Source organism: Phyllobates terribilis, unplaced genomic scaffold (genome assembly GCF_046119375.1).
Source record: "Phyllobates terribilis strain yellow unplaced genomic scaffold, ASM4611937v1 Scaffold_2__4_contigs__length_985480577, whole genome shotgun sequence".
Taxonomy (NCBI): domain Eukaryota; kingdom Metazoa; phylum Chordata; class Amphibia; order Anura; family Dendrobatidae; genus Phyllobates; species Phyllobates terribilis.
This window is the reverse complement of record NW_027362762.1, coordinates 329,189,998-329,205,353: the sequence shown is the minus strand read 5'-3', so window position 1 is coordinate 329,205,353 and position 15,356 is coordinate 329,189,998. Positions and strand designations below refer to the sequence as shown.

General features: G+C 41.1%; 1 protein-coding gene across 3 annotated transcripts in view; it reads left to right on the top strand.

Annotated features, from left to right (window-relative positions):
- LOC141207720 (cohesin subunit SA-2-like) overlaps positions 1-15,356 on the top strand; it is a 126,197-nt gene that overhangs the window by 106,666 nt on the left and 4,175 nt on the right. For all 3 annotated transcript variants that reach the window (XM_073664433.1, XM_073664432.1, XM_073664434.1), the window contains 3 exons: positions 5,027-5,128; positions 7,313-7,458; positions 9,349-9,474. In XM_073664433.1, coding sequence (XP_073520534.1) covers positions 5,027-5,128; positions 7,313-7,458; positions 9,349-9,474 — 374 coding nt within the window. The remainder of the gene's footprint in view (positions 1-5,026; positions 5,129-7,312; positions 7,459-9,348; positions 9,475-15,356) is intronic.

Below are 15,356 nucleotides of genomic sequence, written 5' to 3'. Positions count from 1 at the left end.
CGATCAGCTGTTCATTTGAAGTCGCCGCGGTGCCCTCAGAGGGTTCATGTGAGTTCATGCTTGACTGCATTGCATGAACTCACATGAACTTTCCCACGGTCTCACAGGTCAGCCTCACCTCCCAGACCCGTCATGATTGGTGTGTGCGGGTGTCTGTGCGTGTGTCTGCGAGTGTGTGTGGGGTGTCTGTGCGATGTCTGCGGGTGTGTGCGGTGTCTGTGAGATGTCTGCGAGTGTGTGCGGTGTCTGTCCGATGTGTCTGTGCGATGTCTGCGAGTGTGTGCGGGTGTGCGCGGTGTCTGTGCGATGTCTGGGGGTGTGTGTGGTGTCTGTGCGATGTCTGCGGGTGTGCGCGGTGTCTGTGCGATGTGTGCGGGTGTGTGCGTGCAGGCAGACATAGGCCGATGTGACACTACTACTCCCATCGGCCTATGTCTGTCCCCCGTCCACTCCTGCTAGCAGGATCAGCTCGATGGGAGCAGTAGTTCCCATCAGCCTGATCCTGCTATATAAATTGCCCTACTGTGTCCCCAATAAATGTTAAATACATGTCATTGGTGGCCAGTGGTTACCTACAATAAATTAGTTCATACATTACCTGTCCCCGCCGATCGCCACCTAAAATAAAGTAAAAAATAAAAAACTACACCTATACTCACCTAGACACCTAATTCCCCGAAGCCATCGATCTCCTGTAATAAAATATAAAATATTAAACCACAACCTTATCCTTACCCCTCCGTAGTAGTCCACGAGTGTCCCACGAAGATCTCCAGTTTAGAGCAGCCACATAGAATGTGACCGCTCTGAACCGCTGCCGCCGCTAGAATGACGGGGCCGTAAAGCAGCCCCGTCATTGCATAAGCGGGTTCGCCAGAGTTCAGGCAGCGCTGCTCCGGTTAGCTCCTTTACGGCCCTGCTGTATCGTGAGAAATTCCCACGGTACAGCAGTGCCGTAAAGGAGGTCTCCGGAGCTGCGCTGACTGAATGCACTCCGGTGGCCTCAGTCAGTGGCTCCCGCTGCCGGGAGCGGACGTGTTCCCGGCAGCGTGAGCTTACAGCAGCCATGCACAGCTGTCACCATCTCCAGATGTGACAGCTGTGCATGGGAGATCAGCGCAGGAACGTGGACAGGTAACTATTTTTTTTTTAGTAAACTAAGAATTAAATAAAATGGTGTGGTTTATTTCAAATAAATTATTTTTTTCTTGGTGTAGTGTGTGTTTTTTCTTTTTAACACTTTGTAGGTTAGTAATGGGGGTGTCTTATAGACGCCCATCATTACTAACCTGGGCTTCATGGCAGCTGGCGCTGACATGAACCCCGGCCCTATTACCCCCTGCCACCGCACCAGGGCAGCGTGGAAGAGCGAGGCTAAGTGCCAGAATTGGCGCATCCTATGGATGCGCCATTTCTGGGGCGGCTGACGGCTGGTGTTTCTAGCCTGGGAGGGGGACAATATTCATGGCACCCTTCCTGGGCTATTAATATCAGCCCCCAGCTGTCTGCCTAGCCTTTGCTAGCTATTAAAATAGGGGGGACCCCACGTCATTTTTTTGGGGGGGTCCCCCATTTTAATAGCTAGTAAAGGCTAGGTATTCAGCTGGGGGCTGATATTAGTAGTCTGGGAAGCTCCGTGGGTATTACCCCCTTCCCAGGCTTCAAACATCTGCCCCAGCTGTCTGCTTAACCTCCGCTAGAGACTAAAATTAAGGGGAATCCCACGCCAATTTTTTTTTAAATAAATCCTTTATTTTAACACTAAATGACAAGTACAGTAATCAACACTGTCACTGTACTTCATATATATGTGACTGACATGTTTCTATCTATCTAATCTATGTATGATTCTCTATTCCTTCTATTCTAAATTGTCGGGTACAGATGCTGAATTGCCGGCCGGCTTTTTTAAAGAGACGGTGCATGAAAGCACTAATATTTTTTTAAATAAATCCTTTACACTAAATGACAAGTACAGTAAGCAACACTGTCACTGTACTTCATATATATGTGACTGACATGTTTCTATCTATCTAATCTATGTATGATTCTCTATTCCTTCTATTCTAAATTGTCGGGTACAGATGCTGAATTGCCGGCCGGCTTTTTTAAAGAGACGGTGCATGAAAGCACTAATATTTTTTTAAATAAATCCTTTACACTAAATGACAAGTACAGTAAGCAACAATGTCACTGTACTTCATATATATGTGACTGACATGTTTCTATCTATCTAATCTATGTGTGAAGCTCTATTCTTTCTGTTGTAAATTGTCGGGTACCGGTGTATGCCGCTGATGAAAATGGATGATAGTAATGTTGTTGTTGTATGCCTTATGTTTATGAGTGACAGTTTTCCTGCTATATACCTGCATGTCATAAGAATTTAAATTAAAAAAGGACCATGTTAAATTCAAATCTGTTTTTTTTTTATTTTTACCGGTGTTTGGTATGCGTTGGAAAAGGGGTAGTCTTATACGGTGAATATATCCTAAACTCTATATTTTAACAGGAAAGTAGGGGGGTCGTCTTATACACCAGGTCGTCTTATACGCCGGAATATACGGTATTTCATGTGTGGGCACCCTTACTGAGCAAGTTTCTGGATGGGTAGAGTGTGTTCTTAAACCACTGGTAAAGAGTACACCCAGCTACATTCAGGACACGACAGACCTACTGAATAAACTAGCAGCAGTAGGTCCTCTACCAGAAGGAACCATCCTGGCCAACATGGATGTGGAATCTTTGTATTCTAATATCCCACACAAGGATGGATTAAATGCCTGCAAAATCTTCATAGAAAATAAAGGAATTGTTGCTGATTCTGTGGTCAAACTTACAGAATTCATCCTCACCCACAATTACTTTGAATTTGATAACAACATATATCTACAGGAAACTGGTACAGCGATGGGAAGTAAAATGGCTCCACAGTATGCAAATCTTTTCATGGCCAAGCTTGAAAGTGACTTTTTGTCCTCATGTCCCATCAGGCCTCTGGCCTACTATCGTTTCATTGACGATATTTTAATCATCTGGACGGGGTCTGAGCAACAAATGAAGACGTTCCATGAACACTTTAATCGATTTCATCCCACCATCAACCTAACACTCAACTACTCCTGTACTGAAATTAACTTTTTGGACACCATCATCAAGCTACAGAACAATGAAATAGAGACATCCTTGTACCGGAAACCAATCGACCGTCCTACATACCTTAAATGGGACAGTTTCCATCCAAAACACATAAAAAACTCTATTGTTTACAGCCAAGCCATCAGATACAATCGGATATGTTCCAACCAGATGGATAGAGACAAACACCTTGATGGCCTCAGAAAGACCTTTTTGAAACAGAGCTACCATCTGAGAACAATTGAGAACCAGATTACAAGAGCCACCAGAATATGAAGGAATCATCTCCTACATTACAAAACCAAACAAGAAAGCAACCGGGTGCCTCTAGTAGTCACCTACAATCCAAATCTGGAGGCGCTAAGAAGAGCTGTACGGAAACTACAACCCTTACTACAAAAGATGCCCGATTACAATCCATATTTCCAGACCCCCCACTTCTGTGTTTCAGGCAGCCCCCAAATCTAAGAAGCATCATTGTCAGAAGCTCCCTGTCATCTCCACCAGCTACAGGTACCTTTCCTTTTAACCAGAAAAAATGTAAAACCTGTCCGTTTATAACGACCACAGACAAGATAAAGATTCCCAATTCACATCAGGACTATAAGATCCCAGGTACGTTCAGCTGTATCACATCTAATGTAGTGTACTTAATTATATGTACCAAATGTCCAGCTGGGGGTCTTTATGTAGGGGAGACAGGGCAAAAACTTAGAACAAGGAAGAATCATCATCACCACACAATAAAAGAAAAAAGAATAGATCTGCCTGTAGCCAAGCATTTTTGTTCCCCTGATCACAGCATAAAAGATATGAAATTACTAGTATTAAAAGATAACTTCAAATCGCAAAGAGAAAGAAGAATCTCAGAATATAAACTGATGATGACCTTTAACACTTTCAGAGCAGGAATGAATGTGTCACATGGATTTATGTCATTCTACATCAACTAAGGAATGTGCTCCTCAGAATTGTGAGGCCATCACAACACTGGACCTGGTCAAAGGACAATAAAACCTTCACACTCCTTATCTATTAACTGCTAAAATATTTATAGCCAGAACTGTTTACCTCTCCCATAATAACTCTGCTTTTCATCACCTGTCTTACCTAGTGCATTTTTTTTCCTTGTGTGTCTTATTGTGTATGTATTGTGTATGTGACTCTTCAGATTTTGTGGTATACTATGCCTGATGAAGAGACCTGAGTAGTCTCGAAAGCTTGCAATTTGTTACCATCTTTTCCGTTAGCCATTAGAAGGTATCAACCACTGAGGACTCTCAAATCTAAATATTTTTCTATCTACTGGCTAACACGGTACAAGAATATATATTTTGCCTATATCAATAATTATCTATTTATTTATATAGCGCCAACATATTCCGCAGTGCTTTACAATTCAGACAGTTTACAGACATTATCGGCACTGTCCCCATTGGGGCTCACAGTATGTCTTTGGAGTGTGGGAGGAAACCAGAGAACCCAGAGGAAACCCCCGCAAACACGAAACACGGGGAGAACATACAAACTCCTTGCAGATGTTGTCCTTGGTGGGATTTGAACCCATCGCTGCAAAGGAACAGCGCTAACCACTGAGCCACAGTGCTGCTTATGAACATTAAAGAGTGTTTTTAATAAAGATCCTGATGCTGGAATTTTTTTTTCTTCTAATTGTTTACTCCAGATTCCTGGTGTAAACACCTTAATGAATCACCCCCTATATGATTTGAACAATTTCATAGCCTAATATTTATTGTTATTATTTCAAGGGGCTACAAAGTGCAGGGTCACTAACTGCTTGATTTTTTTTATTCTTGCATGAATTAATAAATAAGCTGGATAGTATGGATAGTACAATGACCTACATATTTCTAAATTGATATTTTAGACTTACAATGATTTTGGTGATATAATTAAAGAGACCCTGAGTCGAACAAGACAAAACAACAGGATAGAGAGTGCAAAAACACTGGTCCTTTGCTTAAAGCAGGTAAGAAACAACTATAAAGATATTGATTGTCACTGTATAAAATTAGAATGCTGTACAGAATATCATGTTCTCTCTTAATGTAACAATTATCACAGCTCTGAAAATGTGAAGCCTGGACCTAGGTGGCTGCTGGAGTCAGGCCTCATTCAGACGTCCTTTATTTTTGTGTTCAAGAATAACACATTGATTTGGATCAGTGTTTTTCAATTGATTTTAATCCATTTTTAGTCCATGTGCTTTCTCCATCATTACAGTATCCATTTTTCTTGTATGCCAGTAAAAAGTTTCTAACTATTAAACAGTAAAAATAGGACAAGCGTTACTGTGCAACACTATTGACATCTGCATGGTGACAAGTTTTTTTGAAAGACCCGTCAACTTGAATGGCTTTTAAGCCACAAATCGCATCTTTATCAGACATGTCTCAGTTTTGTTTTGTTTTTTTTCCCGATAATCGATTTGGGAAAAAAACATGAAATTTGGGCATGCCTACATGTTTGGCCTAAATTTGCAGTATTCTACCTCTGAAGTCAGAGCCTGTATTTACGTATGGGTCAGAGCACTGGAAGAAGCTGTGTATTTGTAGGTGCATGTGTGAATATTGGAAGAAACTTCCTGGAAAGGCCAAAAGATTGCATTCTGTTTACCGAAAATAAGAGTAAAATGTTTGTATGGAGTAAGTGTTTATGGTAATAACATTGATGGCCACAAAGTGTCAGATATCTAATGAAATAACATGCTGTTGTAGGAAAAACATCAAACACCAGCAAAAGACGTACCTAGATCTGTCTGATGGTTTCTTCCTCTTTATAGTTTTGCCACAACAGATTTTTAACATTTCTTGCATGTGCTGCATTCTCTATAACATAACGAGACATAAATGCACAGACTCATCCAGGTTTAACTGATGTTCCTGCATATAGTCATGGCCAGCATGTTTGATGTCAAACAACATATATGTACAGGTTACACAGCGATACTTGTCTTAAGTCACAAAATCATGAAATATTTTTAGAACCATGTCACCAACAGTGTCTGCACCAAATCGCAACAATACTGTCCAAATCATCTATGTCACGGAATCCTCCCTCTACTAGGTATTTTTATATGTAGATGATTCATGATACCAATCAGTGGTGTAATGTACCATGGACTCCTAGCAGGACTGAGTGAGGGTGCCTTAATAGGAACCACAGGGCAACTGTCTATTGAAACTGAAATAATTTTTGGACTACATATAAAAGATATCTTGTTTACATAATGATCACAGATCGGGGACAGCTGCACATTCCCGCTAGTGTAAATGTAGGAACATTATACTACATGTTTCTAGATTTGCACTGGCTGGAATGTGGAGTTGTATCTAATCTGGAATCATTAGGTAAACAAGATACCTTTTATATGTAGTCCAAAAATTATTTCATGTACAAAAGACATTGGCCATACATAATTGTCAGCCAAACTATTGTTCGGCTGACGGCAATCTCTCACGATTGCTTAAGTGGTTTGACTCGTTCCTATATTCTCTATGAAAGCGTCCCTGTCAGAATCATCTGGCAGCACCTTATCTCCATGCTAAACAAAAGGATCAGGAGATTGAAATTCAATCTCCTCCTTCTTCTGTCATGGGTGGAGGTGGGAAGTCCCCTGACATTAGATGGTCAGCCTATCCCTCCGAAATCGACAGGTGCAGCCAACTTTTATCTAAAGTGCATGGGGGCCCTTACTCCTAAAACTACCCATGTATTAGAATTGATGGCATTGCTGTAGTATTTTTGAAACATATTAAGTAATATAATACATGAATGTTAATAGCAACTTGTTCTCATCAAACAAATTGCATGTTTGCTTTATTTCTGAAACTGTCCTTTAAGTGTAAGCTGACAGTAATGTGTGAGCTGGAGTGTTGCGATTTGTGAGAGCAATGCATATTTGCTGGCTGATCTAGCCACATAATTGAAAGCTTGACTTATCACGTCTATGGTCTTGTTATTAGACAAATACAGATGCTTGCCATTTCATTTAGTAGAACAAAAATAGCCCCCCTTGACACCAGGAAGGAAGGTCATTTGGAGACAGCTGAAAATGAATGCAAATTAACAAAACTAAAATGTCCTTGTTCTGGAAAAAGACTTGACCCATTACAGCTTTGCTTTTTTCCCCTGCATGGTGATGTGTCTGCAGCTGTTTCTGGAGCACAGAGAAGCCCATGACAGTGCCATCCAGTCCTCCTCGTCATTCTCTAACATAAAGGAGCTGGCTCGCCGCTTTTCTCTAACGTTTGGCATGGACCACGTGAAATGCAGGGAATCTATAGCGATGATGCACAAGTATGTGGAGTGAAGGTTTTTCCCCTGACATCTACTGCGCTATTTATATTCGTATCCACACAACAATGAATGCAGCATTAGGCTATGATTTATTTAAAAGAACATGGCTTACTGCAGTTTGCATCCTATTAAATTACACACACAAATACAGCACTTGCTACAAACTGTACAACACCCCAATGTTTTCATCATAGAGCGGTAACCTACAGCTTGTATCAGTAGTGAAGATTTTAAATACCATGGATTCAAATGGAGATATAGGAGATAAATTAGTGAGGAGTGCAGACATGTCTTCACTAATCCCATTAAAGAATATTCTGGTCACCTAAACGCAGCTTGAAATTGCTGCTCACAGACACAGAGCAATTGCTGTACCGGCTCTATTAAACGCCACAGTGTGTGGAATAACCCAGAAAGAAACCTCAGTATTCCTGTGTATGAAATCAGTCATAAGAAAATACAGTAGAGGACTCCATAACACACACTCTATATAAAGATTATACTAAAAAGGCGAGTGAGTAGAAACGGTCTATGGCTGTTTTTATATAAATATATAGCACCAACATGTTTTGCAGCACTTTACAGACCTAATCCTCACTGTCCCCATTGGGGCTCACAATCTACATTCCCTATCAGTATGTCTTTGGAGTGTGGGAGGAAACCGGAGAACCTGGAGGAAACCCACGCAGACACAGGGAGAACAGACAAACTCCTTTCAGATGTTGTCCTTGGTGATATTTGAACCCCGGACCCTAGCAGTGCTAACCATTGAGCCACCATGCTGCCCCCAGTATTCATATGCCCTTTAATAGGGTGTGAATAGATATGTATATGGTGCCCAGATGGGTGGGTGCGGTGTCAGTGTTTGTTAACCTTCTGATCCTGATTAACAGCTTGTATTGTAGCCCAGAAATACATCAACAGGTTTGCAGTATTCAGAGCTGAAATATCTTTGGATTATTTTTATTGTATGTTCATAAAGAGCTTGCACTCTAGAAAGTGTAATTGTTTCATCAGGCATTGTACTGATGTAGTAAAAACTACTTACTTCATTGTGGGAACTGTTAGGAATAGCAATCTGCTGACTTGGGAATACAGGATCAGTTTAAAGGGGTATTCCCATTGCCAAGATCCTATCCCAATATGTAGTAGGTGTAATAATAATAATAATATTAACAGATACTTCCAATTAGAAATATAGTATAGTTCTTCTGATTCGCTATGTCACTTAACTCAGGTGCAGGGTATTGCCGCAGCTTAGGTATCCATGGTTACAACCATTAGCCACACGGTGGCTCAGTGGTTAGCACTGCAGCCTTGCAGTGCTGGGGTCCTGGGTTCATATCCCACCAAGGACATCATCTGCAAGGAGTTTGTATGTTCTCCCTGTCTTTGTGGGGGTTTCCTCCGGGTTCTCCGGCTTCCTCCCACACTCCAAAGACATACAGATAGGGAATCTAGATTGTGAGCCCCGATGGGGACAGTGCTGATAATGTCTGTAAAGCGCTGTGGAATTAATGGCGCTATATAAGTGAGTAAAATAATAATAATTAGCAACTAACTGTCAGTATTTGAGTGGTCATAACCATGGATACCTAAGCTACTGCAATGGCCTACACATGAAGTAAGCAACATAGGTTATCAGAAGAACTGTTCTACATTTCTAATTGGAGCTATTTTCTAATATTATTATTGTTACACCTACTACATATTGGGATAGGATCTTGGAGATGGGGATCCCCCTTTAAGTAAAGCACTGTAATTGTAAAGTCACCTGTTTCATGTAAATAGTGTATTAGCTTACAGCGTCTTTAAGCTTGTCTTTGTTATGATGGTTGTTCCTCTGTCTATTGTATTTACCATGGACGGTTTGCTTGTCTATACTTTCAGGCAAGGCATTGAGTTTGCGTTTAAGGAGCCAGCAGCACAGGACAGTCTTCCTCCACCCAATCTGCCTTTTCTCGTGCTGATCAGTGAGTTCTCCAGCAAACTGCTAAGAGCCGACAAAAGACTAGTGTAAGTGTTTGGAGTTAGATCAGTTCTGTATACGTGAATGCTTATGCTGCCACCTAAAAGCCTGATGTAACAACATTATGGAGATATAAAATCATTGAAGGCTGATTAGAATGGAAACATTGTCTAAAGACATATTATTGTCCACAGCCATAAATGTCATAAATTGCCCTAGAAAAATGGCAGATAAAAGTTGCTTGGTTAATGTCTTATGGGGAAGAACAGAGACATAAATAAGTCTGAGAACCGTTTCAATGGGAAAGCACAATTTCCCACAGTTGAATCCATAGAACCAAAAATACAGTAAAAACATATTACAACACACATTTTAAATGTCAAGAGTATTTGCACCCTTAAGGAGCCTATACACCTTAGACAACGGCTGGCTCATTCGGCTGAAAGCCATCTCTGCCAACTACCCCGTACACATAAATGCTCGGCTCGGTCAAGTGTTTATGTGCTCTCCATGGGGAGAGTGGAGTAAGCTGCTGGCAGATCAACCTGGTAGTGTCTTATGTGCCTGAAGAATAGAAGGATCTGTTGGGGGAGAGTCAGAAGGCCTCATACAGATTAGATGCTCAGTCAATGCTGCCAAAATCAGTGGGTTCGGCAGACTATAGTGGTCTTACTTGCATATAGTATATGTTAAAGAGGTTTTCACACAATTCACAGCACCTATCATACGTTAGAAATGTTTATTCGCTGGGGGACACACCTATGGGACTTCCACGATCAATAGACTTGGTATCCGTAATCAGTCATGCAGCGAGGAAGAGTTAGAATGGGACTGCGGGGTGAGCATGCCCTCTCCAATATGAGCTGACCTAAAAAGAAGAGGCCTCGGCTCCATACAGTACCCTGCTCATGAAATAAGGAGGAATGGGGTCTCATGATTTCTGTGATTTTGGGGGTCCCAGCAGTCAGGCTCCCTGTGATGATACATTTATTAACCATTGTATAAATAGGTGATAAGTGTCAATTAAAGAAAAATGTCTTTCATAGTCTTTTAGATTGTAAAAGGGCAATAAGCACTGGCATATTTATAGCCAGAGGTGTGTCAGTCACAGGCGAAACCTTAATAATTGTGCCAAAAAATAAATTCTGCTTATCTATGTGGGTCTTTTTTGCGCATAGATGTGAGTTACAGCTCCCATTCCTTGCCACTCAATTGGAAAAAAGTACTCTTACTGATTGATAGTTGGGACTCATCTCTCAATTTGCTATGAGGCTCCAATAAATTTTAGTTACACCCCTGAGTAGAAGTAAAGGCTGCATATCATAGCAAGACTAAAGTATAGAACAGCGGTAAAAGTACATTATATACCCACCTATATAATCTCACTTGAGATATGATGTACGACAGCTTGTACTTTAGATTTAGTTGCTCCTGAATTGTACTTGTCATCTTTTAGTCCAAGGATCTCTGGTGCATGACTTTACATTGGGTTATTTTGAGCTCACTCTGCCTACGCTGCAATATACTTCTTTTTAGATATGCTTTTTAAAAGAAAATTGAAATTTTCCCTATTTCTGTGAGTCACACGCTGCTAAATGTGCCACTTCAGGCATAAAAGCTTATTATGAAATGAGGACACTTCAAATCTGTAAATATTAAACGTGACAATTTGTCATATTCTAATGTAGTAAAGCAAGACGTATACTAGATATAAATGGTAGTGCTTCTAATAACATTACTAGTGATTAGAATTCTGTTTGGTGATATATGGTGTATCTTTCTATTGTGTACATGAATGTAGACATCATTAGGGGCTTCTTTACAATGTACATTTATGGCAGATTCATAGAATATTCCATAAATGCTTGCATGGAAATCTAGCCTATTGTGACTGACCAAATGTACTGGAAAATAGGGGCCATGGGATATTTCTAGGGAACCTGTCAGCTGCTTGAAGATGCATAAATTCGAGACTTGCTGTGCTATCGCAGCCATGTATGTTTTACTCTGAAATGCTTTGAAAAGCCGGCCAGAAATTGTAGCCGCTATTAAAAGTGGTGTTATACATCAATCTAAAGCAAAAAGGAGCGTGGTGGAATAGGAAGCGCTTAAGAGGCGCACCCCACTTAATGAATCAAGTGCATCTTACAAGTGACGTGCTCCTCACTAGAAATGATACTTCAGTCATGGACTGGAGTAAGATTTCTGGCATAATGTACACCACAACTGATCATGAATTAGACAGGCAGGTGTTACCATGCCCCCACCCCGCTGTCTGATACTGGTGTGAAAACACCAAAAGACTTTTTAATGATTTGGGGCGTATGTGTCTCATTAGACTAGTCTAAGCCTCTGCTTCCCTAAACTAACAGGTTTCTACATATGCACATATATTGTTTAGGGGAGTGTGACGTGAACACTTGCCTCGGTCGCTTTCAAGCCATGTTTTGTTCAAAAAACATAAATGTCTGCATTGGTGCAGCTAGTATCAGATTCATGGTGGATGTGGTGCCAGTGTCATGAATCTGCTGACAGGTTCCCTTTTAATGGAATATGCAGCATTGGAAGAAATGAAAGGCAACATTGGAGGCCCCACTTACTCTCAGAACTGTTATTTAATCCAGTCGCGGTCGTGTCAAGCACGTGCAGAGTGTCGCCTATGCACTGTATGAATTCACAAATTAACTAGTACAGAGGAGGAAAGCACTCCTGTCCCTCCAATATCAAATGCTTCCAAGCAGATCTTTCAGCATCCTGCAGAATCTTCTTTTACGTAAGCGCTATTTGGCCATGTTCATACATTGCAGAAAATTTTCCGCTGCGGATTTGGTTTCAAATACTCATGTTACTTACGGATTTCTCCCTACTCTATTACTAATGTTGAATAGAGTGAAATCTGCAATGAAAATTCACACAAGAATGAGCAGGTTGCAGATTCGAATTCCGCACCTCGCTTTCATTTTCATGCGGACTTTTTCTATGCAATGTGTGGAAGGGAATAAAGTATTAAACTGTAAATTGCTGCAGAGTTGCAATGTGGAATCCACACTGCAAATACACTATGTGTGAACCTGCCTTCTTTTATCATAGACGAAAGATGGAGAGCATACTGCATGGTTAAAAAAATCTAACGAGGTGTTCACACCCCTATAGGGATAACACATAGCAAATACGTTATTACTCAGAGGGGTACATGAACCCTAATTTAGGGGTGCGTTAAAACATGACTTTTATTTTATACTTTCTAAAAATATTTGTGATAAGGAATTAAAAACACACTAGCGTGACAGTGTTTTCTTTGTCTTATTTTTGATCAAACTGATCTATCCATAAAGCAAACTGATTCAGATCCTACCTATCCATATCATTATCATGACTGCAGCTCATGACTTATAATTAAACTCAACTGAATTACTGTTGCTGACACACCTAGTGCTATTAAGAATGACAATCACATAGCCACCCCAACAAGTTTCACCGCAAGGGCTTCCTCAATACAAAAATAAAGAAATGGAAATATCAAACCAATTGTGAATGGCGACAGTACAAGACGTTTCGGCCTATTAGTTGGCAGCCTGAAGCAGCAAGGCGCGGGAGTGCTGCTCTAACTACCCCCTCAATCACAGGATGCTGGTTCTCCTTGACCAACTGAACCCAGGTGCTACTTTTCATCATATAAGGCCTTAATAGCCCTACTTGTATATGGGACAACTACAAGTCCCCTACCCTTGTGGATCATCCACCATTACCTTCTATTGAATTCTGATCTGCCTACAAACCAATTCACAATAGCGACCAAAATGATTAAGGCCAGCTAATAGGCTGAAACGTCTTGTACTGTCACCATTCACAATTGGTTTGATATTTCCATTTCTTTATTTTTGTACTAATAAAGGAATTTTTGCATCTTTACAACCCGAGTGTGCGATGAATCATATTTGAACCAATCACATCAGGTACAGTACAGACCAAAAATTTGGAGACATCTTCTCATTTAAAGATTTTTCTGTATTTTCATGACTATGAAAATTGTACATTCACACTGAAGGCATCAAAACTATAAATTAACACATGTGGAATTATATACTTCACAAAAAAGTGTGAAACAACTGAAAATATGTCTTATATTCTAGGTTCTTCAAAGTAGCCACCTTTTGCTTTGATGACTGCTTTGCACACTCTTGGCATTCTCTTGATGAGCTTCAAGAGGTAGTAACCGGAAATGGTTTTCACTTCACAGGTGTGCCCTGTCAGGTTTAATAAGTGCGATTTCTTGCCTTATAAATGGGGTTGGGACCATCAGTTGTGTTGTGCGGAAGTCTGGTGGGTACACAGCTGATAGTCCTACTGAATAGAATGTTACCTGCTTTTTTCTTGCCATAATACAAATTCTAAGTAAAGAAAAACGAGTGGGCATCATTACTTTAAGAAATGAAGGTCAGTCAGTCCGAAAAATTGGGAAAACTTTGAATGTGTCCCCAAGTGCAGTTGCAAAAACCAGCAAGCGCTACAAAGAAACTGGCTCACATGAGGACCGCCCCAGGAAAGGAAGACCAAGAGTCACCTCTGCTTCTGAGGATAAGTTTATCCGAGTCACCAGCCTCAGAAATCGCAGGTTAACAGCAGCTCAGATTAGAGACCAGGTCAATGCCACACAGAGTTCTAGCAGCAGACACATCTCTTCAACAACTGTTAAGAGGAGACTTTGTGCAGCAGGCCTTCATGGTAAAATAACTGCTAGGAAGCCACTGCTAAGGACAGGCAACAAGCAGAAGAGACTTGTTTGGGCTAAAGAACACAAGGAATGGACATTAGACCAGTGGAAATCTGTGCTTTGGTCTGATGAGTCCAAATTTGAGATCTTTGGTTCCAACCACCGTGTCTTTGTGTGACGCAGAAAAGGTGAACGGATGGACTCTACATGCCTGGTTCCCACCGTGAAGCATGGAGGAGGAGGTGTGATGGTGTGGGGGTGCTTTGCTGGTGACACTGTTGAGGATTTATTCAAAATTGAAGGCATATTGAATCAGCATGGCTACCACAGCATCTTGCTGTGGCATGCTATTTCATCCGGTTTGCGTTTAGTTGGACCATCATTTATTTTTCAACAGGACAATGACTCCAAACACACCTCCAGGCTGTGTAAGGGCTATTTGACCAAGAAGGAGAGTGATGGGGTGCTACGCCAGATGATCTGGCCTCCACCGTCACCAGACCTGAACCCAATCGAGATGGTTTGGGGTGAGCTGGACCACAGAGTGAAGGCAAAAGGGCCAACAAGTGCTAAGCATCTCTGGGAACTCCTTCAAGATTGTTGGAAGACCATTTCCGGTGACTGCCTCTTGAAGCTCATCAAGAGAATGCCAAGAGTGTGCAAAGCAGTCATCAAAGCAAAAGGTGGCTACTTTGAAGAACCTAGAATATAAGACATATTTTCAGTTGTTTCACACTTTTTTGTTAAGTATATAATTCCACATGTGTTAATTCATAGTTTTGATGCCTTCAGTGTGAATGTACAATTTTCATAGTCATGAAAATACAGAAAAATCTTTAAATGAGAAGGTGTGTCCAATCTTTTGGTCTGTACTGTATACATAACTTTCCTCTTTTCTTCCGTTCTTACGCACCTATAGCTCCCCGCTGCGTCAGATGCTGGTGAACCACATGCCCATACCAGTTGATCCAATAGGTGGTTCTTTAATCATTCACCGCCGTTGCCCGCTCACATGCGCTGACGTCAGGATATTTACATACCTTCTCATTGGCTGCCAATGCTGGCCAATCGGCACATGCGAAAGAAAAAAAAAACACTGGAAAAATTGACCTGCTGCAGATTTCAACTCTGCAGTGCTCATATTCAGTCAGGGAAAAAAAAAAAAAAAAAAAAAAAAAAACCAACGAGATGTGTGCACGAGATTTCTGAAATCCC